General features: G+C 35.1%; 5 protein-coding genes across 16 annotated transcripts in view; 3 read left to right on the plus strand and 2 right to left on the minus strand.

Annotated features, from left to right (window-relative positions):
* Position 1: 1 nt before the first annotated feature.
* On the plus strand, positions 2-15,577 carry LOC105199232 (clustered mitochondria protein homolog). Of its 2 annotated transcripts, none has more exons than XM_011166223.3 (17): positions 2-370; positions 5,895-6,178; positions 6,525-6,947; positions 7,182-7,548; positions 7,717-7,853; positions 8,980-9,260; positions 9,355-9,481; positions 9,567-9,741; positions 9,816-10,018; positions 10,123-10,279; positions 10,503-10,708; positions 10,840-11,046; positions 11,186-11,284; positions 11,463-11,807; positions 12,022-12,294; positions 12,483-12,608; positions 12,775-13,431. In XM_011166223.3, the coding sequence occupies exons 1-17, from the start codon at positions 262-264 to the stop codon at positions 13,429-13,431; spliced, it is 4,176 nt and encodes a 1,391-aa protein (XP_011164525.1). In that variant the 5' UTR covers positions 2-261. The 2 variants fall into 2 exon arrangements, with proteins under 2 accessions (XP_011164525.1, XP_039313333.1); XM_039457399.1 differs by lacking the exon at positions 2-370 and adding an exon at positions 3,601-3,740 and having other exon boundaries at positions 12,775-15,577.
* LOC105199230 (U6 small nuclear RNA (adenine-(43)-N(6))-methyltransferase) lies at positions 15,498-18,633 on the minus strand. 2 transcript variants are annotated; one of them, XM_011166222.3, is made up of 6 exons: positions 18,281-18,633; positions 17,503-17,719; positions 17,074-17,214; positions 16,610-16,970; positions 16,286-16,481; positions 15,498-16,186 (listed from the first exon to the last, which is right to left on the minus strand). In XM_011166222.3, exons 1-6 carry the CDS (start codon positions 18,383-18,385, stop codon positions 15,683-15,685), a joined length of 1,524 nt encoding a protein of 507 aa, XP_011164524.2. In that variant the 5' UTR covers positions 18,386-18,633; the 3' UTR covers positions 15,498-15,682. The 2 variants fall into 2 exon arrangements, with proteins under 2 accessions (XP_011164524.2, XP_039313336.1); XM_039457402.1 differs by having other exon boundaries at positions 18,259-18,633.
* Positions 18,634-19,856: 1,223 nt separating this feature from the next.
* LOC105199234 (DNA repair protein RAD51 homolog 4) lies at positions 19,857-25,836 on the minus strand. 6 transcript variants are annotated; one of them, XM_039457409.1, is made up of 7 exons: positions 24,925-25,316; positions 24,248-24,411; positions 24,002-24,114; positions 23,421-23,631; positions 23,018-23,194; positions 22,442-22,774; positions 19,857-20,138 (listed from the first exon to the last, which is right to left on the minus strand). In XM_039457409.1, the coding sequence occupies exons 2-6, from the start codon at positions 24,389-24,391 to the stop codon at positions 22,448-22,450; spliced, it is 972 nt and encodes a 323-aa protein (XP_039313343.1). In that variant the 5' UTR covers positions 24,392-24,411; positions 24,925-25,316; the 3' UTR covers positions 19,857-20,138; positions 22,442-22,447. The 6 variants fall into 6 exon arrangements, with proteins under 6 accessions (XP_039313343.1, XP_011164529.2, XP_011164527.2 ...); XM_011166227.3 differs by lacking the exons at positions 19,857-20,138; positions 24,925-25,316 and adding an exon at positions 25,475-25,836 and having other exon boundaries at positions 22,371-22,774; XM_011166225.3 differs by lacking the exon at positions 19,857-20,138 and having other exon boundaries at positions 22,371-22,774.
* On the plus strand, positions 20,035-22,003 carry LOC105199235. Its single transcript, XM_011166229.3, has 3 exons — positions 20,035-20,142; positions 20,576-21,207; positions 21,509-22,003. Exons 1-3 carry the CDS (start codon positions 20,109-20,111, stop codon positions 21,719-21,721), a joined length of 879 nt encoding a protein of 292 aa, XP_011164531.2. The 5' UTR covers positions 20,035-20,108; the 3' UTR covers positions 21,722-22,003.
* The window catches only part of LOC105199233 (helicase domino), a 31,698-nt gene continuing 30,960 nt past the window's right edge, over positions 25,255-25,992 (plus strand). For all 5 annotated transcript variants that reach the window (XM_026137971.2, XM_039457405.1, XM_026137966.2 and 2 more), the window contains exon 1: positions 25,255-25,458. In XM_026137971.2, the coding sequence (XP_025993756.1) occupies positions 25,451-25,458 (8 nt within the window). In that variant the 5' untranslated portion in view covers positions 25,255-25,450. The remainder of the gene's footprint in view (positions 25,459-25,992) is intronic.

The raw sequence follows: 25,992 nt of genomic DNA on the forward strand, positions 1-25,992 counted from the left end.
AGTGTGCCGCCCCGTGGAAAAGTCGGACGTCGTCGTCGCTCTCCGTCCCGGACGAACGATTCAAAAAGGGTGGTGCGCGCGCGTGACCGTAAATTGCAGCGGAGGAGAGCGAAAGACGGACGGGGAGAACGTGGCTCGTGCGAGCGAAGAGGTAGCCGAGGAAGTAGGAAAACCGTGTCGTCACGGTACACCCTGTCGTCGTCGTCGTTGTTCCCGTCGCTTCGTCGTTCCTCGTGGTCCGAGCGGTCCAGTGTCGCGGAAATGGCAGTCGGTGCACAGATCGAGACGTCCGAGCGGGAGACCGGCGACGCGAAGACACCCCTGTTGAACGGCGATCAGGTGCACGACGAAGCCACGACGAAGGTGACCGGTCAGTACCGATCAACTATAAATTGTCGCGCGCGCGGCACTACGCGCCCACGAGGGTGCCGTGCGTGCAGCGTTCCTTTAAGGTTAATCCGCGCTCCGGCCCGTGCGAGCAGCGTTATGTAATCCTCTCCAACGAGGACAACGCCGGACGGGTCTCGTCAACGCGTCTCCCGACGAGGACGTCCTCGCTGGTCTCGTCGGGACCGTTGGTCTCTGCTCCGAAGCCGTGCGCGAAGCCGGCCCCCCCGATCGAGCGAGGAAGAGAGAGAGAGACAGAGAGCGCGCGAGCCGCGAGCGAGACGGAGTGCAACGAGGCGCGTTATGTAACCCCACGAATTGCGCGAATCTCCGCGCACGGGGTCATGTGAGCCGCAAGTAGCACGACGAGGGACGCTGGGGGGAGGGGGGGAGGCCTAGCAGAAGACGCGCCGCGGCGCCAACGGTCGAACGTTCTCGCCGGCCTGTGCGAAACGGACCTCTCCGTCGTCCGAGTCGAACGTTCAATCGGTTTCACCTGTATTTCCACCTAACCCTCTTTGTCAACTCTTAACCGAGTCACGCCGAGTCACGGTTCCGTTCTTTATACCCGCGAGAATCGCGGTCAAACTTACTCTCAAAGAGGTGGACTCGAGAGATTTTCCTCCGAACAGTTGTCGAATTACGTCAGAATCGATTTCTCGGAGAATCGCAGAGGTATTCGAAAAACTTGTCGAGATCGCTCAGATCGAAACACGCTTCTTGAGGTATTTCGAGTTCTACGACTTCTTAAACTTTCCTATTAGCATCGACGGATGAAACGTCGACCCGAGATTATGACATAAATTTCTTCAGGTTCTGTCTTTTACGCGGTACGAGTCGTAATTGAGAAATCAACATTTGTCATCTAAACCACAAGCCATGAAGGACTCTTCGCGGAGCACGCGAGAGCGTGCGCCCGAAATCGTCGGAGGTTAGGACGGAGGTGCGAATTGTTGGGATTCTCCGGCAGCTCGATGTGATAATTCATGTAGCACGACCGGTTTGCGACGAGCCCCCCGACTCAAACCCGTTCCAAGAGTGACTTTGCTCAGCCAATAACACTATTCAATAATACGGAATCAATAATACTGATGGTACACATAAAATGTTTTTACAGTCCAAGGTTACTTCTGCAATTATGTCATCCACGATTGCGAAACTTTATGGAAATATTGACGCGTCCTGTTCACATAATAATTGTTATCTCTGTCAATATTTTTATCATACGACGGTATTTATGCTCGAGATTAATTCTACATAAATTCGTTAATATTGTTAACCATACGCATCAATGTGCTTGCCCCTAATAGTTGCGAGGTCTCCGTACAAGGGATGCCAGTGATGGCCCATCCGTAGATGACCGCACTGGGACTGACGCGTCGCAAACGTGCCGTAATCACATTTACGTAATGCATCTCCAGCTGTGTAAAAACATCGATTCTGCGTGAACGATGAAAAGCCTTCACGTGCACCGTCGACACTCCCGACAAATTTCGATTTTTAGGAAAGAAACGCATGACGCAATATCGGTGTTCGGGATAAGTAATGCTGCACGATTCATGATATATGATTGGAAAGTCGGATTTTTAGAATCGGATACATATTGATTTACGTACGTCGATATGCACATCGTACATAATGAATTTTTTATCTAATGTTTTGAAATGATAATGTATGATGCAGGATAAACAATCGTGTATGATGCAACGCCAACGAACAGTGACGTCAATATAATGGTGCAATGTATTCGTGATTGGAACCAGCGTTGATATTTAAGAAGAAGGATATTTAGAACGATCAGCAGGATTCATCTTTGAATCGAGCAACGATTTAGCGATTATTAATCATTGTATAATAGGACAAAAATATTTGGATAATCTTCGGGAATCGATTTTGCGGAAGATTAAGTAATTTCTTAATTCTTTTATTAAATTTTGCTCTCTTTGTTGAATCGACATAAGTTGAAAAATTATAGGGGTAGAAGAGAACTAATGAAACACGTGTTTCTTTGTCAAAGATCAATGTTGATTGATGGGAGGGTATCTTTAGAAGGATATGACACAGAGACGAGTGGACTTTTTCCTTTAAAAAAAACACGCTTTTCCTTCTCGAGGATGTGGAACAGATGAATAGCACGTGTGAGCTTAAAAGCTTGAATTTTCTAAAATTGTTGAGTAACAATTCTTTTCAAATTAAACGTAACTGTTCTGAGCTCCAAGTAACAAGTATATTTTAAATCTGTTAAATTCTAGTTTGCACGTGTAACTATTCAACGGTTCCAAAAGCTGCGTCGGAAGAATCTAGAAAACCCGAAGAAAAATAGCAGAAACTGGAGCAGGTGTTTACAAGTTTAATTAGAGAAGGGAGGAGAGAGTGTCATGTTAGCGATCTGCCTCTTGTGCACGTGTGCTCCAAGGGAACAATGCCCGTGCGGGATCGCGGAATATCGATAGCAGGGGTTATCGGCGTCGGTTGTTCTATTGTGCCGGCGAAGTTCTACGTCAAACAAACATCCCTCGATGATAATCGAGTCGCGCTAACTGGCGCAATTGTAGGCGCGCACTGCAACGCTCGTACTTTCACCTTTGAGCTTGCGTGTTTAAATCGATCCTCCTCACGTGTCTGCGGCGCATCGTGAACTCGCATAACTCTCGTACAGTAAACCCGTCTCTTGGATTCTATTTTTAGCAGTAAATACTATGGCCACCTATAGTATATATATACACATATATATGTACATATATCTACCCTCAAGTTTATGTACTCACGTCCATCTTTCCAATTTCCTGACACAAATTTTGTTTGAATAGATGTGTCTGCAAAATTGGAAGTGTTTTGTAGAATTTTTTTAGTCCTTGAGATTGTCTGTGTGCAAGAATGAATTTAAAATTTAATTGTACCAAGAAATCTTATTAATTATTTAATATCCTATTATCTATTTGTTAAAAAATGTGTTTTTCTTAATTCATACATTGTGAATTTTCACATCTTTAATATTAAATTTTTTAATCCCTTTTTTTATCAATATAATATGAATCTGTTACAACTTTTACGTTTTTTAATTACGTTTCTGTTATCCAAAAATATCTGACGATGTTTGAAACATTGCTTATGTGAAATGTAGGAGAAAGTTATTGCGAGCAATTGAATTGCAAAACTATAAAAATCATAGCATTATTCAAAGACGTAACTAATTGATCATCTTCTCACCAGGGTCAATTGACGATACTGCATCATTGCGATTCCGTCATGGGTATAGCGCCGACGAATTAAATTAAGTGGCAGTTAAATGACGAGAAGAAAACCGCGGCGGTTATTGATGGTCATCTGTTTGTGGGCATTATGTGAATGATGTAAGCGGCTTTCGCATCACCGTATGAATGAAATGATGACATTTATCAACGTGCTTTACTCAAAAATACAAATGCACAAGTAATATCGATGCTGGTGTTCGATAATTATTAGTAGCAATAACGTTCTAATAATGTCACCGCGCAAGCATCCTTCTGTTTATCAGTTACCGTTACAATGAGTCGTGAATATTATTATCACCCGTTTACGTCGCTTAAGTGCCTGTTTTTAGGAGGTTTTATTTTGAAACTTGGTTATCTTGGTTCGACAATAGATAACTATAATAATCAAGTTGTAAAATATACGCGCGCGACAAAACTTGTGAGTTCTTTGAAATTCAATAGCTTTAAACATTGCCTTTCAGTTGATTCATTCAGCTAGAAAAAAATGTTTTCTTATTGCTGTTTATAACGATTCATCTTTAAAGTAAAAATTTTTATAAATGGAGTCTTTCAAGCATTTGTAGATCAAATTGAAAAATATATTTGACCGAATATTTTCTTATCGTCTGTTATTTCTAAATAGACGTCTCGATAATAATTTGTTGTAATCTCCATGATCCTCCTTCGTATAGATCTTTCCCACACTATCACATCATTTTTTTGATAAAAAACCTTATCTACATCACATTAACGTACCCCACGTTGTAACAGGAGTACAATACTTCTACACATAACACGGCGCTGGAACGTATACGATAAACATGATGATAAGACGGAGTAGTAAACGATAAGCGCCACGAGAAACACGAAAAGGAAGAATTGTGTACAAAGCATTTCAAACTAAAAATTTTATTAGTTAATCGCCATATTTTCTCATTTACTATATAAGAGATTTAATCGTTACTTATATCATTTTCACCCTTAATTTTGTTCACTTCGCGATCTAAACATCATCTATTTGCATAGAGAAAATTATTCAGGAAAAATTAATACGGATTATTTATTCAAATTATACGAATTATTTACTCAAATTATAGAATTTAATTTGCAATATCTTAACAATATTTTTTGAACTTAGGTTTATATAATCTTGGCACTTGAATTGGAATAGTTCTCTTATCATATCTCTTGCTATCCTTGACAACTGCTCGAAGTAAATGATATTTATGAAGCATGGTTTAGCATAGCAGAAAATTAATTCCAATTTGTCTGCATAAAACTATGCGGTTAAACACCAACTTAGGAACTGTTGAAATCAATATGTCAAATATGCAATTTGTTGTAAAGAAACGTCGAAGAAAACAAATTTTATTATTAATAAGAATATAATAACATTTTTAAATAAAGAGAATTTATCTGTGTACATATAAATTTAATTTTATAAAAACTAACAGTTAATAATTTTATTAATTTTAATAACAATTGAGTTGTTAAAAAAGAATGATGTAATAAAGACAAAAACGCCATGTATAAAGTAATTTATATTAATAGAAATTAGTTCAATAAGGATTAGAATTGTTCAATTTTTTAAATAATGTAACGAAGATTAAATTAAAAGTTATTATAAAGATATAAAAAAAATAAGAAACTGAAAAACTGAAACGACAAAAATTGTTATGACAAAAAGTAATGTAATTATTGCTACAAACGATCCAATAGGCACCTTCTTGACGTAGATCGTTGCTAGCTTCAAATATGATGCGTATTGCAAACACGTGCCCTAATATAAATAGTATGGTGCATACTATTTACTTTGTCGCTTATTTATAAGCACATCGGTGAATGCTAGTGGCGAGAGAGTGCGTCTGAGAGTGCATCGGAGAGTGCGCCTGAAACTACTTGGACTGTGAGATTTATTTATATCTGGTAAAAACGTCACGTCCCTTTCAGTGTCAGGGCGAGAGCGAGTCATTCTGTATTCTGTAATTCATTCTATTAATTTAATTTAATTATTTTTTTATTTATTTTGTAATTTAAACTGAATTTATGTAATATCAAATCTTTGTTATTCCATAAATCAATTCAAAGAAATTGAGATGAATTTAGAAATGTACATAAATTTGAGTTTAGTATATTTTATGTGATTTGACACCAAATAATAAATGTATGCAATAAATTTAATGGTACTTTGATAAAATACACAAATTTATAGTAACATAAAATCTATGATAATTCGCGGAATCGTCTCTCTTATATATAGTGAATTATTTCTAGAAGTGAAAAAGGAGTCAGAGGAGAGCGGAAGCACGAGCACAGCTACGGAGAACGTTGTGGAAAAGGGAGAAGTTGAGGCAACGAAGGAGGGTGAAAAGGAGAAAGATGAAGACAATAAAAATAGTGATAAGAACGAAAAAGAAACGGAAGCCTCTAACAAGGAGAAGGATGCCTCGAATGAGCAGGAAGTTGTTTTCATTCAGGACCTGGGCTTCACCGTCAAAATTGTCAGCCCCGGTTCTGAACCCTTTGACATTCAGGTGTCCAGCATGGAACTTGTTCAGGTAACTATTTCGATTATTAAATTTTCATGTGTATATTGCCTAAAGGCATATTTAAATGGTTAAATTATATATCATTTACTTAATAAATTGTTTTTGCCAACACCTTAAACTTAAACTGTCTTTGTCAACACTTTGAACATAATCTTACTTTTTTATTTTTAATCGCAATCAAGTTGTTTCTCGTTAATATTTTATTGATTGCTTTGTATCACATATGTGTGTGTCATATTACGTCATGTTTATATTACATTTTTTACAAGGTCTCTGAAAAGTATTCTAATGAAATCAATACCTAAATAAACTGATATCTTTGTTCGAATTTTACTGACGCATTTTTTCTTTGCAGGAAATCCATCAGTTACTCATGGACCGCGAGGACACGTGTCACCGCACATGTTTTTCACTGCAGCTGGATGGTAACACATTGGATAACTTCGCCGAACTGAAGAATATCGAGGGTCTGAAGGACGGCTCGATCATCAAGGTGGTGGAGGAACCGTACACGATGCGGGAGGCGCGCATACACGTGCGACATGTGCGCGATCTGCTCAAATCTGTGGATCCTGCGGATGCTTACAACGGTGTTGAATGCAGCAGCCTGTCGTTTCTCAATGTCGTCACGAATGGCGATATCCTGGAGAAGAAGAAGACTCGAGCTGATTCAGTCGATTGTACGCCGCCCGATTACATCATACCCGGTTGTAAAGACAGGCCTCTGTTGCCTCTCCAGCCGCAGGCGAAGGAACAAAAGTGTCCACCGTGTCTCAAGGTTAATACATAATTCTTGAAAAGTCGTTTAATAATCTAATCGTTGGTGTTAAAAGAGAATGAAATAAGAAAAGATAAGTTACATCATTAACTTTACTCGAAACAATAAATATTAATTGCTTTGAAGAAAAATGACTTAAAGATTAAGTATTCTTTTTATTTTAAGAAGATTTGAAAAATATTATTTTTTTAAGCAAAGAGAGATAAAAAATTTTTAAACTTCTTTTTTTCTAAGGTCCTAACAACGTCAGGATGGAATCCACCGCCTGGCCACAGAAAACTTCACGGCGATCTGATATACTTACACGTGGTTACATTGGAGGACAAGCAATATTATCTTACAGCGTGTGCCAGAGGTTTCTTCGTTAATCAATCAACTAAAGAAGTGTTCAATCCTAAACCAGCTACGCCTAGCCACTTATGTCACAGTCTGATCGAGCTGTTGAATCAGCTTAGTCCAACCTTTAAACGAGGGTTTGCTTCTATGCAACGACGCAGGACTCAGAGGCATCCTTTTGAGCGAGTGGCCACGCCTTATCAGCTGTATGCCTGGAGCGCGCCGCAAATCGAGCACACTATTGACGCCATTCGCGCGGAAGATAGTAAGTTTTAGAAAAAATAAAAAGAAAGCTCTCTGATGTTTAATAAATAAAAAGTAAATAGAGTTATTTTGTTTAACTGTCTCATACTTTTAATCACTCAACAACTACTGGATTAATATTGCTGTAAGAATTATGACAGAAAGTTAATTTAATTAATCTTTGTTCTAGCTTTTTCTTCTAAGTTGGGATATGAGGAACATATCCCGGGACAAACGCGTGATTGGAATGAGGAACTGCAAACCACGAGGGAATTACCACGTAAAAATCTTCCTGAAAGATTGCTACGAGAACGCGCTATCTTTAAGGTATGCAATTAATTCTTTTTCTTAAATATGACATAATAATATACATCTCTAAGCTAATAGTACAAAAAATTATGTTCTTTATTTTTTGTGAGGAATCACTCCTTTTTTAAATTTTATTAGTTTAAATATTCCTTTAAACACTACATGTATATTAATAGAATTTCAAACTGAAATGAAATAGTAATGTTGTTATATCAGAGGAGAAGAGAGTATTATGGTTACTGTCGACAATATGGCTACCCCTATTATTTCCGTTATTAGGTGACGTATTCTAATAATTGTTTATGGAGTTACTCGTTTAGTAGCCCGCCGTTTTTTAGTGATGCTAATATGCCAATACATAACAATTGTTTAAGGCATTTTTATTTTTGAGCACTTCCAAACTTTTTTAAGGTACACTTTTAACCTTTAATTACATACACTTTCTCATTATTCTTGAACTTAAATGTATTATCACACGATGGTACATACACTCGAGTGTTTTTTTGTTATTTAACTTTTTATTCGGCCGTATATATTTCGAGTTATACAAAGTTAAAACGATAACATGGAATTTTGTTAATATGGTTTTTTAAGCGAAATTTTTATATTGAAATATTTCTTTGATAAATCGATTGTTATTCTAAAAAAGGTGTTTAGAAACATTAGAGACATCGTTTTCTGCTTGTTGTTTAATGTTAAACAAGGATAAAATGATATTTTTAATGAAATTTCTAATGGTATTTTTAAAGTTTCTTGATGCAGGAAAATTCTAAACAATGAAAAATTAAAAATATATAATTTTGTAACAAGGTACTGTGTTTTTTTTTAAACTAAACTAATTTTTTAAAATTATTTTTATGGATAGCCATATTACAACCACTTTTTTTCTTCCACCAATTATGCAGTACATTAGATTTTTATAAATCACGTCCTAAATAATATATATTTCATTACTTTGAGTCTAGAATCTGTTAAACAACACTCTGACGAATGTAATCATTCAAATTTCAATAGAAAATATTAATTATAAACAAAGTTATTCAATAAAATGAAAATATGTGCCATATTACTCTCTTCTCTAATAATTTCAATAATATAAATTTTTAAATAATTTTTTATTCTTAATAATTTTTATATCGTTTAGGTTCACAGCGACTTTGTGGCGGCCGCGACTCGCGGAGCAGTAGCCGTTATCGATGGCAACGTGATGGCGATTAATCCTGGCGAGGAAGCCAAAATGCAGATGTTCATCTGGAATAACATTTTCTTCTCGCTCGGTTTTGACGTACGCGATCATTACAAGGAGCTAGGAGGTGACGCCGCAGCCTTTGTTGCGCCTCGCAATGATTTGCAAGGCGTTCGGGTATATGCGGCCGTGGATTTACCCGGTCTCTATACTCTCGGCACCGTTGTCATCGATTACAGGTGCGTTTCTCAGATTTTTTATTTTTTCATCTTTTCCTATCTTACAGGTGCGTTGTTAGTTATTAAGCTATTCCTCGTGAATATTTTCTTGTAGAGGCTATCGCGTAACAGCGCAATCTATCATTCCGGGAATACTGGAACGCGAACAAGAACAATCGGTAGTCTATGGATCAATCGATTTTGGAAAAACAGTTCTCACACATCCTAAATATCTTGAACTGGTAAGTTCAAGATTCATATTGATCAAATATTTGCTGTATTATTATTTAATATGACTTGTTACTCATATATTTTTAAAATTCACAGTTAAATAAAGCTGGAACGCAGTTAAAGATCCTTCCGCATAAAGTAATCAACGACGCAGGCGAGGAAATCGAACTTTGCAGCAGTGTGGAATGTAAGGGTATCATTGGTAACGATTCGCGGCATTATGTTCTCGATTTATTGAGGACCTTTCCACCCGATGTTAATTTTCTGAAACGTGAGTTGAGATCTGTCAATCATAATTATGTTAAAAAGAATCTGTTTTATTTGGGAAACATTTTTTTTGTTTAGTCGAAGGTTTGGAATTAAGCAAAGAAGCACGAGCTTTAGGTTTTCCAGTAGAACACAAACATAGACTGGCCTGTCTGAGGCAGGAACTTATAGATTCGTTCGTTGAGTCCAGGTATGTTCAGTTTATCAAGCATGCGGCTGTTCATCTTCAACAGCTTACGTCAGCTAGAAGATCTCAAAAGGAAAAAGAGACGACTGCTAAGGTACACATAAACGGATATTTTTCTATATTGTATTTTATATTTGTGCCTCAAATGCGAAAAATTGTATAGTAGATATAGAAGATAATAAAGATCAATACTTTTAGGAAGATAGAAAAGAAGACAAAAAGGAAGACTCGACTGCTGTTGTAACAGTGGACAGTAACAAGGAAGACTGCGCTCAGTCTTTAATAGAGGCTGACGAGGCTAAGAAGATTGTCGAGAGCATCACCGATTCGATCACAGGCGGCGAGAAACAAGAACGTGTGTATATTTTTTTTCCTAGATACATTGATTATGTAGAATCATGCATGTGGAGAAGTAATCTTTAGGATTTTATTATCAGAATTATATTTTAAAAAATCGAGATTTTATTAGGAATAAAAAAATTAATGCTAGAAAGAAAGAGGTTAAAGAGGATAAATAATAAAAATATATTATAAGGACGAGAACTGATTTTGTAACAAGTCTTATTTCTGGATGGTAGTGGAGGAGAGCACAAAAGAGATAGTGCGAAGCGCAGCAGCGGCGGTAGGCAGTCTGCGAGACGCCGAGTTCGACGTGAGATTCAATCCGGATGTATTCTCACCCGGCGTCAAGCATCCAGATCTTAATGGCTCCGATTTAAAGAAGCAGAGGCAGTTAGTGAAGGATGCTGCAGACTTTTTGCTTACGGTGCAACTGCCAACATTCGTAAGTTTATCACAAAGTTGCGATTTAATAATCTATCTCTATTTTTAACTTCTGTGACTAAATTCAAAATATAAGTTATTTTTGATTATATAATTATCATATCTTTTCTTAAGTAAATCTTTCTTTCACAGATTCGAGAGTGCCTGGATCACACAGCGGCCGCGATGGATGGTAGTACATTAGTGGAAGCTCTTCATGGTAGAGGCATTAACGTTCGCTATCTCGGTAAATTGGCGGCTATGTTAGCCGCAGTACCACAGTTGCAATATCTTAATCGCATTGCCGTATCCGAACTGTTACTTCGATCAGCCAAACACATTTTCACCTCTTACATGCAGGTACAATATTTAATTGTACAAAATTTATATTTATATTAATATATGTATATTAATATATGTATATATATATATATATATATATATATATATATATATGTATATGTATATGTATATAAAAGTAAAATATATTATTTTATAGGGTACGGAACTAATGAGCTTGTCCGCGGCCGTTAGCCACTTTCTAAATTGCTTGCTGTCCTCGGCACAGATTATACACCCGCAACAAAATTTGGAAGAGGTACCTATTGTAGATTATTTATAATTCATACATAATAATTAATGGTGTAACGATAACAAAATTAAGATTTTGTTAAATGCAAATTAACAATAAAAACAGTGAAGAATAATAGTAACTAAGATTACATTTCATATAATTAAATTTTAATGCATAAGGTCACATGATTTTTAAATTTCAGCTTCAGAGTAAACATGCCAAACGCCGCAATAAACGCAAGGGAAGGAACAACGGACCGCAGCAGTCAGAAGTAGAGTGGGCATCATTGACGCCTAAATCACTCTGGCAGCAAATTAAGGGTGACTTGAAGGCCTATTACGACTGGGAAACACCGAACCCGGAATCTCTCGAAGCTACCATAGAACATTTCCATCTACAAAAGATTTCACTGCTGCGTGGCTTCTGTGTCAAGACTGGAATTCAGATACTGCTGCGCGAATACAACTTCGAAAACAAGAATCGGGTGACATTCTTCGAAGAAGACATATTGAACATCTTCCCCGTCGTTAAACATATCAATCCTAGAGTAAGTGATCGAGCCTAAATAAAGACAAACAAGACGATTAATACAGAAAAATTAAACTTTTAAATTAAAAAAAAAAGGGAAAAACATTTTTCATTCAAATTACTAAGTGGAAATATAAAAAAACCTTTAATTCTTTAAAAATCTAAATTCAAATCACATTACAGTAAAGATTACACTAACGATTACAGTAAAATTTGAATTCTATTTCTTTTAGGCTAGTGACGCATACAACTTTTACACTACCGGTCAAAGCAAGATTCAACAAGGATTCTTAAAGGACGGTTATGAACTGATCAGCGAGGCGCTGAATCTCCTCAATAACGTCTACGGTGCCATGCACCCCGAAATTGCGCAGTGTCTTAGAATGTTGGCAAGATTGAATTACATAATGGGTGATCACGCGGAGGCACTTGCCACTCAGCAGAAAGCAGTTCTTATGTCAGAGAGAGTCAATGGTATTGATCATCCGTACACTATCACAGAATACGTAAGTTATATCAATTGCCCTAAAATAAATAAAAACTGTAGTTAAATTAACAACATTGTAAAATAAAATAATTTTATGCATTGTACAACTATACATGAATTAGACGATATAGAAAATATAAAAAATGTGTGTAATATGATGTAATGTTCTTTACAATATTATAATAATATATTATTTTTTGTTTGTAGATACATCTCGCCTTATATTCCTTTGCCAATGGGCAAGTATCTGTATCATTAAGATTATTGTACAGAGCACGTTATCTAGCATTATTAGTCTGCAGTGAGGATCATCCAGAAGTGGCCTTGCTCGATGTAAGTCTAATCAGATAATATTCAGAGATTCTCTGTACAATATTTTTATATTTATATACATAAATAATCTAAAGTGACTATATATACATATATATGTATGCATTTTTAAAGCATCATAAATTTCTCTAAAAATTAACTTTTAAATTATAATGTTTGATTTTTGCAGAGTAACATCTCGCTGATTCTACATGCGGTCGGCGAGTATGAGCTATCATTGCGTTTCTTAGAGCACGCATTAGCCTTGAATCTACGTTATCATGGTCCTCATTCATTGAAGGTTGCGGTGTCATATCATTTAGTGGCACGCACGCAGTCATGCATGGGTGATTTCCGAGCGGCACTGAACAACGAAAAGGAAACCTATGCGATTTATAAGCAACTACTAGGTGAAGAACACGAGAAAACGAAGGAGAGCAGCGATTGCTTGCGGCATCTGACTCAGCAAGCAGTCGTGCTACAAAAGAAGATGAACGAGATCTACACGGGTAAATCAAGTGTAAGCCTGCCACCAATTCAGGTGCAACCGCCCAGCATGGGCTCGGTGCTAGATATGCTCAACGTAATCAATGGTATCCTCTTCGTACAAATCAGTCAGCAAGATATCGATAATTTCAAAGCAGAGATCGAAAAACGGCAAAAGGAACAATCCCCGGAGAATGGCGGTGAAACCGTGATGGCGATCACCGATAAGGATACTAAGAAAGACGATAAGGAAATTAAGAAAGCAACAGAGAAAAAAGTCGAGGTCGAGCAGAAGACAACAAAAGACTTGGAAATCAGCAAAACTGGCGTCTTGGAATCGATCGTGGCAACGAAGAGCTGAGTCTCTCGTTCGCCAACGACGAACATTAGTAGTCTTTTCTTTCTTTTTTTCTAAGCCCTAGTCCTCCATTGTGGAAGATAGCGATTTCGTGCGAGGATTATCGCGTACGATATACATATATACTTGGTACTTGCACCGTTTTTTGTTATATTGTTTAAATGTAATCAGGATACGAGACTCAAAACAAAAGACGAGAGACAAGATTGTTGGTCGTTGACAGTGTGTTTGTGAAGATAAAGAGAGGAATATATCCACCGAAGTTGAATTTGCATGCAAGACGCACATTTATATGTTAAATCAAATGTATATAAAAACACGGGTGCCATGTGTCGCTTGAAGACAGCAATCTTCAAGAAAATTAAGATATAAAAGAGATTATTCTCTTTTCGCCATCGCGTGAAATCAAAAAGCAATACAATTTTTTCATTCTTGCGTGCGAACAATCGCACATTTTTTAAAGGCTCAAATTATTTACCATGCAAAATACCGGTGATATGATACGTTGACAGTACCGATCGTTAAATCGTCAGATTAATCATCAATTATGTAATCTTAACGATGTCGTTATGGTATCATTGCGCAGCTATTACATGATAAAAGACCTGCGCAACGACATCATTAGGTTACAGAATTGATCTTTCTAAATAACTTTCAGACTTGACTACATTCACGTATTAAACTCTCGAAACCGTTTTCCCTATTATTTTGTAAATTCGCATTATTTTTTTTGAATATAATATTCAAATAATATCATTAAAGCCATCGTACATAAATTTATTTGAAAATGTATGCACATAAGTAAATTAATTCGCAAGAGGTTGAATATAATTTAGCATATTTGGTATATGTTGTATTTCATTAATTATGTTAATTGCGCAACGTAAATGTGTGTGCATAGGCTTTAATGAATTAATATACATTAGTGTATGCAACCAATTATTTGCGAATTCGTTTTTAGTAATGTTTCTTTTTTTCTTCTTTTGTGAAGTCGGTTTTTGCCATTTAGGTATGTTTGTTACTCCAATTGTCACCGATAAGAAAAAAGAAAGTATTGTGATCTTTATAGTTAATCCATACGAGCGTAATCCATCTTCTTTCATCTTTTATTACAATGATTCACGAGAAAGTGCTTCCTCTTATTTTTATAGATATTCTTGAATTCAGATTTTCGTTTTTAACTGATATATCTGCTTGATACAAAGGTATACTATGCATCTTTAATTCGATATCGAAAATAGTGATGAGATAAGGTATAATATAGCGAATGGCATTGTTATCCGATCATGTAATTAAGGACGCAATAACCAATTGTTAACCGAGTCATTACGAGTTGTAGCCGATTTCAAGTTTCGCGATTATAGACTTAGGGCCATAAGTAAAAAAAATCGATTGTTACCCTGCTGTTAATATTAATTATAGTTCGTTTTCCACCGATCTATCCGCGGCTTACGGAATCTCTCGCCGCGGTTTGACCGAAGAGTGATACCGATAGTCCGATAGTAGCCACGAGGTTTTTGATTTTAATTATTGAATAAAATAGTGCTGATTATTTGCAGCCCTAGTAGATTTTACGCGAATTTCAGGCCTGAAGAGAGCACTAGCAATCTTTCTGCAGTAATAACAAAAGAGTAATCAATTAAATCAGTCAATCAATCGATCGATCGACGATCTCTACCATCGTTTCTCTCGATGGACTCATTTTCGCATTGCAATAATAATAATCGTAACGACAAATTACCGCATTGCACTTAGTCAAATTGTACTATAAAGAGAGAATAATAATAATTATAAGGGGGGGTCTTATATACCATTAGCTTCAGAAAGTTTTCAAAATTTATTTATTACACAGAAATGAATAACCTTACATATCTTTATACAATATTTTCTTTAAAGTAGTTTTTTGAGGCAAAAGTGTATCACTGCCCAAGGAAAATATTTTAAATATTATGTAAAGAGATGTAAGGTTACTCATTTTTATATAAACCAATTCCGGGAACTTTTTGAAACTAGTAGTAGTAAAAAAAAATAAAATTACAAACTACATATATCATGAAATAAAAAGAACGTTACGAACTTGATTTACATATATTATCCTGTTACAGACTTTCTTTATCATGTTGCATGGAATAAATTGTTTTATATGTAACACAGTGATCTAATTAAGAACCTTCAGAGAATTTTCTGCATCCTGTTTGTTATTCACTGAACCATTTCTACCTTCTAGACTATGACTGAAGTAACGATTCTTTCATTAGCGTTCTTTTTTAAGCTTTTTTTTCTTTTTCTTAATCTTTGAAGAATTGTTCAGAATCTTCTGCCTTACTCCCAATTTGTTTATTAAATATTGTTGCAGCGAATGTAGTGCGTCTAAACCGCCAGACCCATTGTCAAAAATCATCCATATCTTAAATACCTCTTCAGGTTTCGTAATTACATTCTGAGACTCGTCAAGGCTTTCAATCTCTACCCAGAGTTTGCAGATAAGTAAGGGACTGTCTTTGTCAGATAATTCTTCTTTATCAGAACTTTCTCCATGTGAATTTTTCGTATCATTTCCAATTTTAAGTGAAGTTTCTTTAGTATGCATATTCGCTCCACTACATTCACCGTCTTCACCTTTCGCTCTTTTTAATGCGGCTTGTTGCGCTAAACGCCGTTTCCTGCGCATATGTTCCCATGATCTTTCTTTAGCAGTTATTTGACACACCCAGCTGTCGAAACTATCTTCAGGAATAGGTACGTCTTGCAATTTCACCTTTTGAAATAAAATAATTAAAAACTAACACATTTTGAAATTAATTGCAGATATTTATCTTAACATTAAAAGGAAGGAAAGTAAGAAAAATGATGTTACGTTTAATTCTTCCGCCGTTGCTCTCAAAAAACTAACTACATCGTCTAGGCAAGAAAATTTATCCTTCACAGGAAATGTTATTGAAGTTTTGTAATTCTTTAACGATCGTACTATAGACTTTCCACGTTTTCTGATAACAGGTGCTGTAGTCAAGTTCACAACATTTTGTGGTAAGAAGCTCCAAGCCAAACCCCATCTATTGACAAATACAGCTTTAATATATGTTCCAAAATAATGATATAATTAGCTAATAAATTCAATTAAATCTGCATTAAGTTTTGAAAAAAATTTTAATGTAGTATAATTTAATTTAATGCTGTTTACCGTGTTGTATGACCCTGACAGAATTCCGTCCATGTTATATTTTTTATATCTTTTGATCTTAGCAATCGTTTCAAATTGACCAAGTTGGCTTTCTTGCCGATCATTGTGCTGTAAATCTTTATTCGATCTTTCACTTCGACGCTCTCTTCGATCATCCTCGTCACAAAGCCCACTTCGCCTCCTTCGATTTTCAGTTCGCCATCGTTTCCGGTGGGCGCGTTTCTCGGTGGTAAGGCCTTCGCGACTTTTTCGAAGTCGTCATTCTCGCTTTCAAAAAACGGCGGATTGCACAGCGAGAAATCGTAAGTTCTGTCTTCCCACACCACATCCTTAAAAATTTTTTCGGAGTTCACTGTAATTACTATGTCAGAAAATTCCGTTACATGGAATTAAGTTTTAATTTTAAAAACATTATTGTCTAGATTTTCTTTTGCTTCAGTATGAGTATATTTAATAAAACCTACTTTCAATTAAATCCTGCAATTTGTTTTTTCTTACACATTCTTGGGCATGCTCCACACTCCCCTTATTCACTTCTGTGCCAATCATTTGACATTTGTAAATTTTTGTCAATAGTAGAGCATATATACAAACTGCTCCTGTTCCTATTTGAAATAAAATTGTTCAGAGATTTCAAGTATCCATCTAAAATGTTATATTAAATGTGCAAGTACATTGCTAGATAGATGACATACAATATTACAATATTATTACATTTTGAGAAGCATTATTTCTTTGAAGAGTTATCTTTTATCATTGCACTTAAGATTAATATTATAATATTCATTATTTTAAAGTCATAACGTTAATCAATTTTTTTTGCTTCCTAAGTGCAATATTTGAATGCTTTGTTGATACTTTAGGAATGCATTTCCAAAAAGCTTCATAGTTACCTATATCAATGCCTGTAACCTTGTCCATTTCTAATTTGGAGTGAACCATCAAGTCTTCTATCCATAAAATATAATTCAAGCGCAGTGGGATTGCAGGATTAAGATTGTCAGCAGGAATGGTCACGTGCAAATCAAAATCGTGCTTCAGAAGCGTTTCAGTAAGCACATGTAAGCTCTTTCTTTCTTTGAAGTTGATCCTGATCTTTCCTGTAAGGTCCTATGTAACCAATATAGATAAAAATTATTGTATTTGCTTTGTCTCTTATTCAAGTGAGTCATATCTACATTTCTTCATGTATAAAAGTTGTATAGAAAAGTGAAAAATTATATAAAACTGTATAGTACAATTTTTATAATTTTGTATATTTGTTCATACTTTACTGACTTTCTTCCTTTTCTAAATCTAAGTTATAATTATATTATAGTATAATTATATGTTTAGACATATTATAATAATATAAAACATTAAAACATCCTTCGAAGCTGAGAAAATCTGTAATATGGTTAATGACTGTGAGAGCTATTTAATTTACGTTGCCTAGACAGTATTAATTTCAAAGGACCAACATGACATAACTTGTATAAAAAAGAATAGAGTAAATAAATAGTAATTTAAGATTAATAATTGACTGTAACTCAAATAAACTCATTGTTAGAACCAGAAGATTAATACAACAAATTTAATGTAACTTAACATGTTAATGTAACATGTTAAAAGATGTTAAATTTTATTTGCATTATAAGAGTAATTTATACATTGTCGAGAATATCGTAGTACCATCTTCGCGATTTCACGAAACTCCGGATACAAGATCGCAAGTTGCTTGTAATCTGGTGGTTGTTTGTACTTGTTCCTTGGGTGGATGTACTGCTTCACGCTCATTCTGATCCCGATAAAGAGAACTTGTCCGTTTGTTTAAAACAATAAATCACAAGTGTCAATTGATGACGACCTCCGAGTCTAGCCACCGTTTTTCGCGAAGAGTGACGTAAAACGTTCTGAAATTGAATGCATTATCTGATTTGTTTACTTGCATCATCGGTCATCGGATCTTTAATAGTGTTGCCGCCATTGAAAAAATATAACATGGAGAACGTGGACTCATTCATATCTTTTGCCGCCATTAAATCTGCCTGTGTGCCATTGGTCACAGTGTAGCCAGTAGATTCACTCCACGAAAAAATGCGTGGTCACATTTAGCAGGGGGTCTATTCTCGAAAAATAACGCATACGAAAATGTACGAAAATACTATAGTATACGTTACACATATTATAGAATTCCCTAGTATTTTCGCATGCGATATTTTTCGAGAATAGGCCCCCAGACTCAGGGCCACTTGCACCAACGCCGATTAACTTAATCGCTGATTAGTCTATCGGAATTGACCAATCGTATTTGTCGTTAAGTAAAAACGACAAATGCGATTGGTCAATTCCGATAGACTAATCAGCGATTAAGTTAATCGGCGTTGGTGAAAGTGACCCTCAATGATTGGGCAACGTTATATTTTCCGCTGAATCACAATGTTGATTGATTGGTTCTAAAAGTAAGAGCCAATCACGTTTATTTATTACTAAACGACTTTTTTTGCTCAACGCAGCCAATGAGATGATAGCGCCACTGTGACATAAAGCATATCTTCCACGCGCGCGATTATTCAAATATAAGATGTCCAAAAAAATCGGGACAAAATTTATGCAATTAATAAAATCGAGGAAAAAGGTTTATATCAACATGTGTGTGTCTAAAAACGCTTTATTAGAAAATTTCCAAAGATTTTTATCAATTGTTAGAATAAATTATAACAATTTTAAAAAGCTTGTTAACGACTTTCCTTGTATCATTCTATTTTTTAGACAAACAAGCGTTTTAAATTGTTTCTTGAATTTTAATAAATATCCAAGAGACATTCAACAGCCACTACATCCCAAACGTTATAATATTGCAACAATATTGCGATAATATTGCAATAATATTAACGTGTGGGATTAAACATTATATATATGTTTTAAATTAAATATATATAATTATATTAATTAAATGTCACTTATATAAACATATAGTTATACATATAATATTAATTACATGTTATATAAATATATTTCTAATATAATGAATATAAAATAAATTTTGTTTTATTTTTCTTTGTAAAATGTATTTTATGTAAATCCTGGTGAAAAATTTTCTCAGAATTTTTCATTTATTTTTTATTTTTTTAGAATTTCTGTGTAACTTTCTCAGATTTTTTCATGAATAGGAACACTTTTCAAAAATACTCTGAAATTCTTCCATTAAAAAATATTTTACATGAAATAATTTAATAGGAAATTTAAGCATAAGATTATAGATATGTTCTAATAGGAAAAGCATAACATTCAACATATATTTTTACAGCGAGATATAAACGTCACCACCAAGCCTATTAATTGTTTACATTAAAGAGACAAAGCTTCAACGGTCAAATCGAATATTGTACATCCGTAACGGCAAACGAGTCGAGACGATATTGCCCGAAGAGGATAAGCATGTTTTGATATAAAGAAACTCCTGAGCGAATAAATATTAGTAGAAGGTACGTGTCAGAAGGTACGTTGATGCTTCAAGATGGTGAGCGCTGTCCTTCTTCCGTTCTTTCTGGGTAAGTTAATTGTTCAAATCGCATTGGCATTAATTTGTACGTAAAATCAGCCAACAAATCATTATATTTTCCCAAGTTTATAATAGCGATATTCAAAAAATTTAATTAAAAGGGTACATATGTAACGAATGTATAAGTTAAATGAAAAGAATTACAAAGTTCAAGGATCACGTTTGTTCATGACTTTTCTCAAAGATTTTATCATCTGTTTGCATTATAAATATATTCTTTTTTTAATTAGAAGAACATTGGAACTAACATATCTACGCACAATGCTTTATATGTATTTTCTGGGGGAAAAAATCCTGTAGCTAATCTAAAATTGAACAAAATAATACAATAAGACCAATTACAAAGATTAATTTTTAAGAATACATGAGACAAGATATTCTAATATAGTACCTGACCAAATGTTTTCTTTATTTTTTTTTAGCGGTCCAGTTGTTAAACCCTCCACATAACATTTCACAAAATAATTTTAATCCGCAATATACCTTCAAGCTGAATAAAACCATTACAGTATTCAGGGAACCTCTTCAAATTACACAATTTACTGCCGCAATCATATGTCGTTTGTCCACAAGGGAAATGTACTTTACTTGTTTTTTACGTAATATCAAGTACAAGTCTTCCTTGAAATATATAACTCTGGACGAGCCAAGCAATGTCACAAGAGAGACAATTCCCAGAGACAATAACAAAGACTGGTTTCAAATTAAGTTTAATCGGACTGGTGTAGAAAAAATATTGGTATCTGGAGCTTGTGATAAAAGAGATATGATTAAAGAGATTGCTAGTCAATTTAACATAGGACATGAATTGAATTTAAAAGAATCGTCTAAATTCCGGGACGATCAATTCAATGCAAAAGAAACGACACTAGTAGGTCGTTGTAACACCAAATATATGATACATATCAGAGAAAGAACAAGTGAAGGGCAATTAAATTTCCGAGTTGTATTTCCAGAGTATATCCATAACAATACATATGTAGACATTGAGAAGACTAGAAATAAATGCAAATATTCAAAGGAATTTTTCAATTTTTTGAACGGATTGGACGTGGTACGTACGCATGTACTTTACCTCATGTGCTTTATTATACACTTTTTTCTTGTTCTTATTAGAAAAAATTAATTGTTGCACATCAGCTTTAATGATTTTCTATTAATTAGTTCCTTAATACTTCAACAATTTTCCATTGCTAAATCTTTTATTATTCATTATGCGAATATTTTGCATGTCTCAATAATCTAATAATTTTTTTAATGGAAAACCCCAGTATGTATTGATATGTAGCAATTGCTATTTTTATTTAATGCAATTTAAATTTTTTTACTCAAACTCAATTTTCTTAATCTTGCAGACACAATATAGCCATTCAGTGAAAGTGTTCGCTGATCAATTTCAAATGTCTACAATAATGAATGTGGAATTACCAAATGATCCATGGAACGCAAAATATAGACATGTGTTTGAGCAAACAACTCTGCTAAATCTAACTAATGTTGAACTTTATCATTCATACAAACCAAAAACTCCTAACAATGATTTCTGGAAAGACACACTAATATTATAATTAAATATAAAATTGTAGTTGTATCTCTTCCATTTTTAAATTAGTTACAAAATCCTAATTTCTTCTAAAAATATGTATGAAGCATTATGTGTAGATATTATCTTAGTTTAAATATCCTCAAAAAATTAGTAAATATATATGTCATGTGATACCTATGTATGAATTATTTAGCTACTTAATTTAAATTTTTTTATACTTATTGAATTTGTCAAAATTAGATGGTTGATTAAGTTAGATAAGTTTGAAACTCTATATAAATATGATTAAATTGCATAAGTAAGATTATGACTTTTTTCCTGTCCTTGACATAATTTGTGATTTGTTGTGGAATGTAAGTAAACTCCTTAAAGTTTGCATCATACTATACATTGAAAATCGTGTTTCACCGAAGACAGACTACTGACGAATAACCATATAATCAAAATATATTATTTAATTAAATATATAATATTTAAAAATATATTTTAAATACAAAAGAAATTTTATTTTTTACAATTTGTTTTTTGCTCATATATTTTCATGATATCAACATGTGTTAATCTACTACCATTAAAATATATATTTTTTTTTAATGAAATAAGATCTAATAAAAAATTTGGCATAGGAGGAAGAGAGAAAGAGAGAGAAGCATCGATAGAAACTACGATTATAACAATTTAACAAATAAAGTTTTATAACGTAATAATTTTAGTCACTTAATATATACAAATATTGATTTACCATGGCTTATTGCGATGTGATTCCGATACTGCTTATAGTTACAGTGCAAAACGAATACTCCTTTAATCTCAGATTCTTCCAAATGGTAATCTTCCGAGTTTCACCATATTGCTTTGTTATCAATAATCTTATAGCTGGTATTCTCGACCAATATTTTCCCAACGCAGGTGTTATATTGTCGGGTTTCGTTTGCCCTGGAGAATTCCATTGAGTGACTGAGTTCACAGTAATAATGACCGCCTGGCACTCTCTCGCGAGAAACCGACATACTTCTACCAAATCATCAAGCTCGTAAATTGTCTCGAGATCATTTTGTTGCATGTTTCGCGTTACCTCAAAGAAAAAAATGATTGGTTACAAAAAACAAAGTATTACTATAAATTAATTTCATTACTTTAAATTAATTTAAAATTCTATATAAATATCAATATTTCACTACTAGTATTATTTAATTTAATTGTATAAGCAAATACTTGAATATTTTTAACGTTACACATTGATATAATATAAAATATAATTAATGATACTTTTGGAAAGTTATATAAATCGATAATCAAGATTTGTCTGTAAAGATACCATAAAAATAACTGCTGGTAATGAGTCAATGATCACGAGGAGGTCCTTTCTCCTTTCGGAAGACGTATCATTCTGCTTCTGTTTGCAAAAAGTTACCAATTGTCGCAGAGCTCGTATCAATTCATGGGAAGAATTGATACGACAAACTTTTGTATTGCACAGTGCATCTTCAATGACCTGTGAGAAAGAAAACCAGCTTATCTCTCAGAACTCAGCAGTATTTTAAAGATAATGTATTGTCGTATGAAGAGTTTATTTTACAAATCTGGATTTTATTCAGTTATTTTTAAAAAAAAGATTAATTCTTCGTACAATATAATTCTATTGATATAATAATACATAAAATAATACATGCTAATATTTTTATTAACGTTCAGTCGTTATTTACAGCTAACTTTATCACCTTTTGGCTGAAATTCCTCGCCTTCATAATTTCTTCATATCGTAACCTGGAGAAATCTCTCTTTGTGTCGAAATACCATACAGCGCCATCCGACCGACTGGCGACGCTAGCTGCTATCGTGAAGCATAATTGAGTCTTCCCGGAGGATGAGGGCCCGCATAATTCGCACAACTGTTCGGGATGTAGGCCACCTTTCAACAACTCGTCCAAACTGTCCTACCAAGAATGAGAGTTATTAGATAAATAAAAAACTAAGACTTTTCTCTTTTTCTCTTTGTCTTCTGCACAAAAGCAGTTATGTAATATGTAAAGTTTCCTAGACATTTTGTTAATAACGATCTCTTAATCAATTCTATTAATAATAAGACTCGATTAATACTAGAGCTACCAAGTTATTGACCATTTTGGACATTATTGACCATTTTTATTTTTTAGTTTAATATTTCTTGTGTAAAAAATAGAATTCTAAAATTTTAATCACGTTCCTTATTTTCATAACAATTTATTCGTTTGGTCCTGTCAGTGAGTAAAAAACGTAGCTACTTCTAGTGTTAAGAGATGATTTGCCACGAAAAACGTACCATGTTACACTGGTTGGAATTACATGGCTACGTTCTATTGCAAGAAGCTGCATTGCATTCTTCTTTACGCCACTAAACTTTTTCAATATGTGGCCCTTTATTTGCAATATATCCTGTAAATTGTGACATTGTATCGAGTTTGCAAGTATTGAACGAATCAAATGGCTATCATCTACCAATCTCTAATTTTTTTGTTACATTCATTATATTTGGTTTTTTTTTTTAATGAAAATTATAAATACTCACCGCGTGAGAAAGACCAGTGAAGTTCGTCAATTTAATTGGATCCGTCGAGACGAAATCCACGACTGTGACCACGTTCCTCCGCCTTAAATTCTCTGTCATCATCTCTGACAGACTCGGATGAATATTCGCGTTCAGTCTGACCATCCTTTAATTTGGCTGGAAGTCTGTGAAGAATCGATTTTAAAAGTCTTCCCTTCAAATAGAGCTTAGAAAAAATTTTTTGCAATAAATGTAAAATAAATAAATAAATGTAAATAAATATTCACTCTCTCAATAACTATTCAATCTCACTAATTTTACAGTTTCTTTGTTGCGAGAATAAAAAATTTAAAAATACATAAAAATAGTCTCGCAAAAGCGTACATTTGATTTTTACGTATTCTGCATCTGGATGAAAGATTGAATATAAGATAAAAGATGATTAAGAGGATATTGAAAATCATAGAACTTGTAAGTTCTATGTTGAAAAATATTGTTTTCAAAGAATATCAGTATTTATATAAAATTGAGCGAGTACGCGCGATGCGATCGATAGCGGCTAACTTCAAAACGCAGAGACATCCAAGACGTTCAGAGTACCACATGCATGCAATTATCAATACCTACACGAAATTGAGGTGGATTAGAATGGTTGGTATAGGGAAAATATACATTCCGTGCGCATAGTTCAGACTCACGTTCGCATTCGACTCAATTTATTCCGGATTTTCGTCGCGCCGCAATATTTAAAAAAAACGTTATTTCGCGCGCACGCCCGCGCGATACGCGTTTCGAGCGCTTCCGGCGATATCGAGCGGTCGTTAATCAGATGCGCCAGCGCAGCGTGTCCCCGTCTTCGGTGTGGTCCACACAGTGGCGTCGATCGTCCCACCTTGGTGGACGACAACGTGTCGTCATTTCTCTCGATCGACGCCAAGGGCGACGACGAACGAGACGATCGCTCCGTCCAGAGTTCCACCGTCGCGCCACGAGATCGGCGATCGCCTCCGGGATGGCGGTCGAGATTCCCGCGCGCGAAAATGCTGCTCATCGGCGGCGGCAGCGGCACGCGTCCACGTCCGCCGCTGCGAGGGACGCACGTGCGCGCACGAATCGACGTACGAACGGCGCAACGCCCGTTGCACTCGTCGGCACCGGCAACGTGAAACCGCGACACGGCAGCGCGCGGCACCGACGAGGATGGAGTGATTCGGGAGAGGATCGATGCACGGGTATGTATATACGTACGCGCACAACGATTATCCCGGGACGAGACAGGGAACGGCACCGTCGTCACGCCACGTGGCGTGTGCACTACGAATCGTTCGGCGCCGGCCTTTGCCGACCTTTCTCGTTCCTCTCACCCGGCAATTACGTTCTTTCGAGCTTGACTTTTTACCACTCTCCTTCTTAGAAACTGCTTTGCCTCCTTTTCTGCCTAATACTTAGATTCGTACGCTTCATTTCGGGACGAGGAAAACGTAGCGGCTGCACTTTTTGTGCGTCTTTCGTACTTTCTCGTTATTAAATAAGATGGATTCTAATTTGGATTTTGCGAGAAAGAAAATGAAGTGTAAAAAAAAAGTCAAAATGAGATTGTACTACATGAATTTCTTGTATCTTTTTAAAGTAGAATATATCACTTTAAGATAAAAAAATTAAAAAAAAAGAACGAACAATTGAATTAAAGATTAAATTTGTTCGAGCTTCCTAGCTCCCAATTCCTATTGGGAAATTATTCAAACGATAATTTTAATGGAATCTCG

Source organism: Solenopsis invicta, chromosome 14 (assembly GCF_016802725.1).
Source record: "Solenopsis invicta isolate M01_SB chromosome 14, UNIL_Sinv_3.0, whole genome shotgun sequence".
Taxonomy (NCBI): Eukaryota; Metazoa; Arthropoda; class Insecta; order Hymenoptera; family Formicidae; genus Solenopsis; species Solenopsis invicta.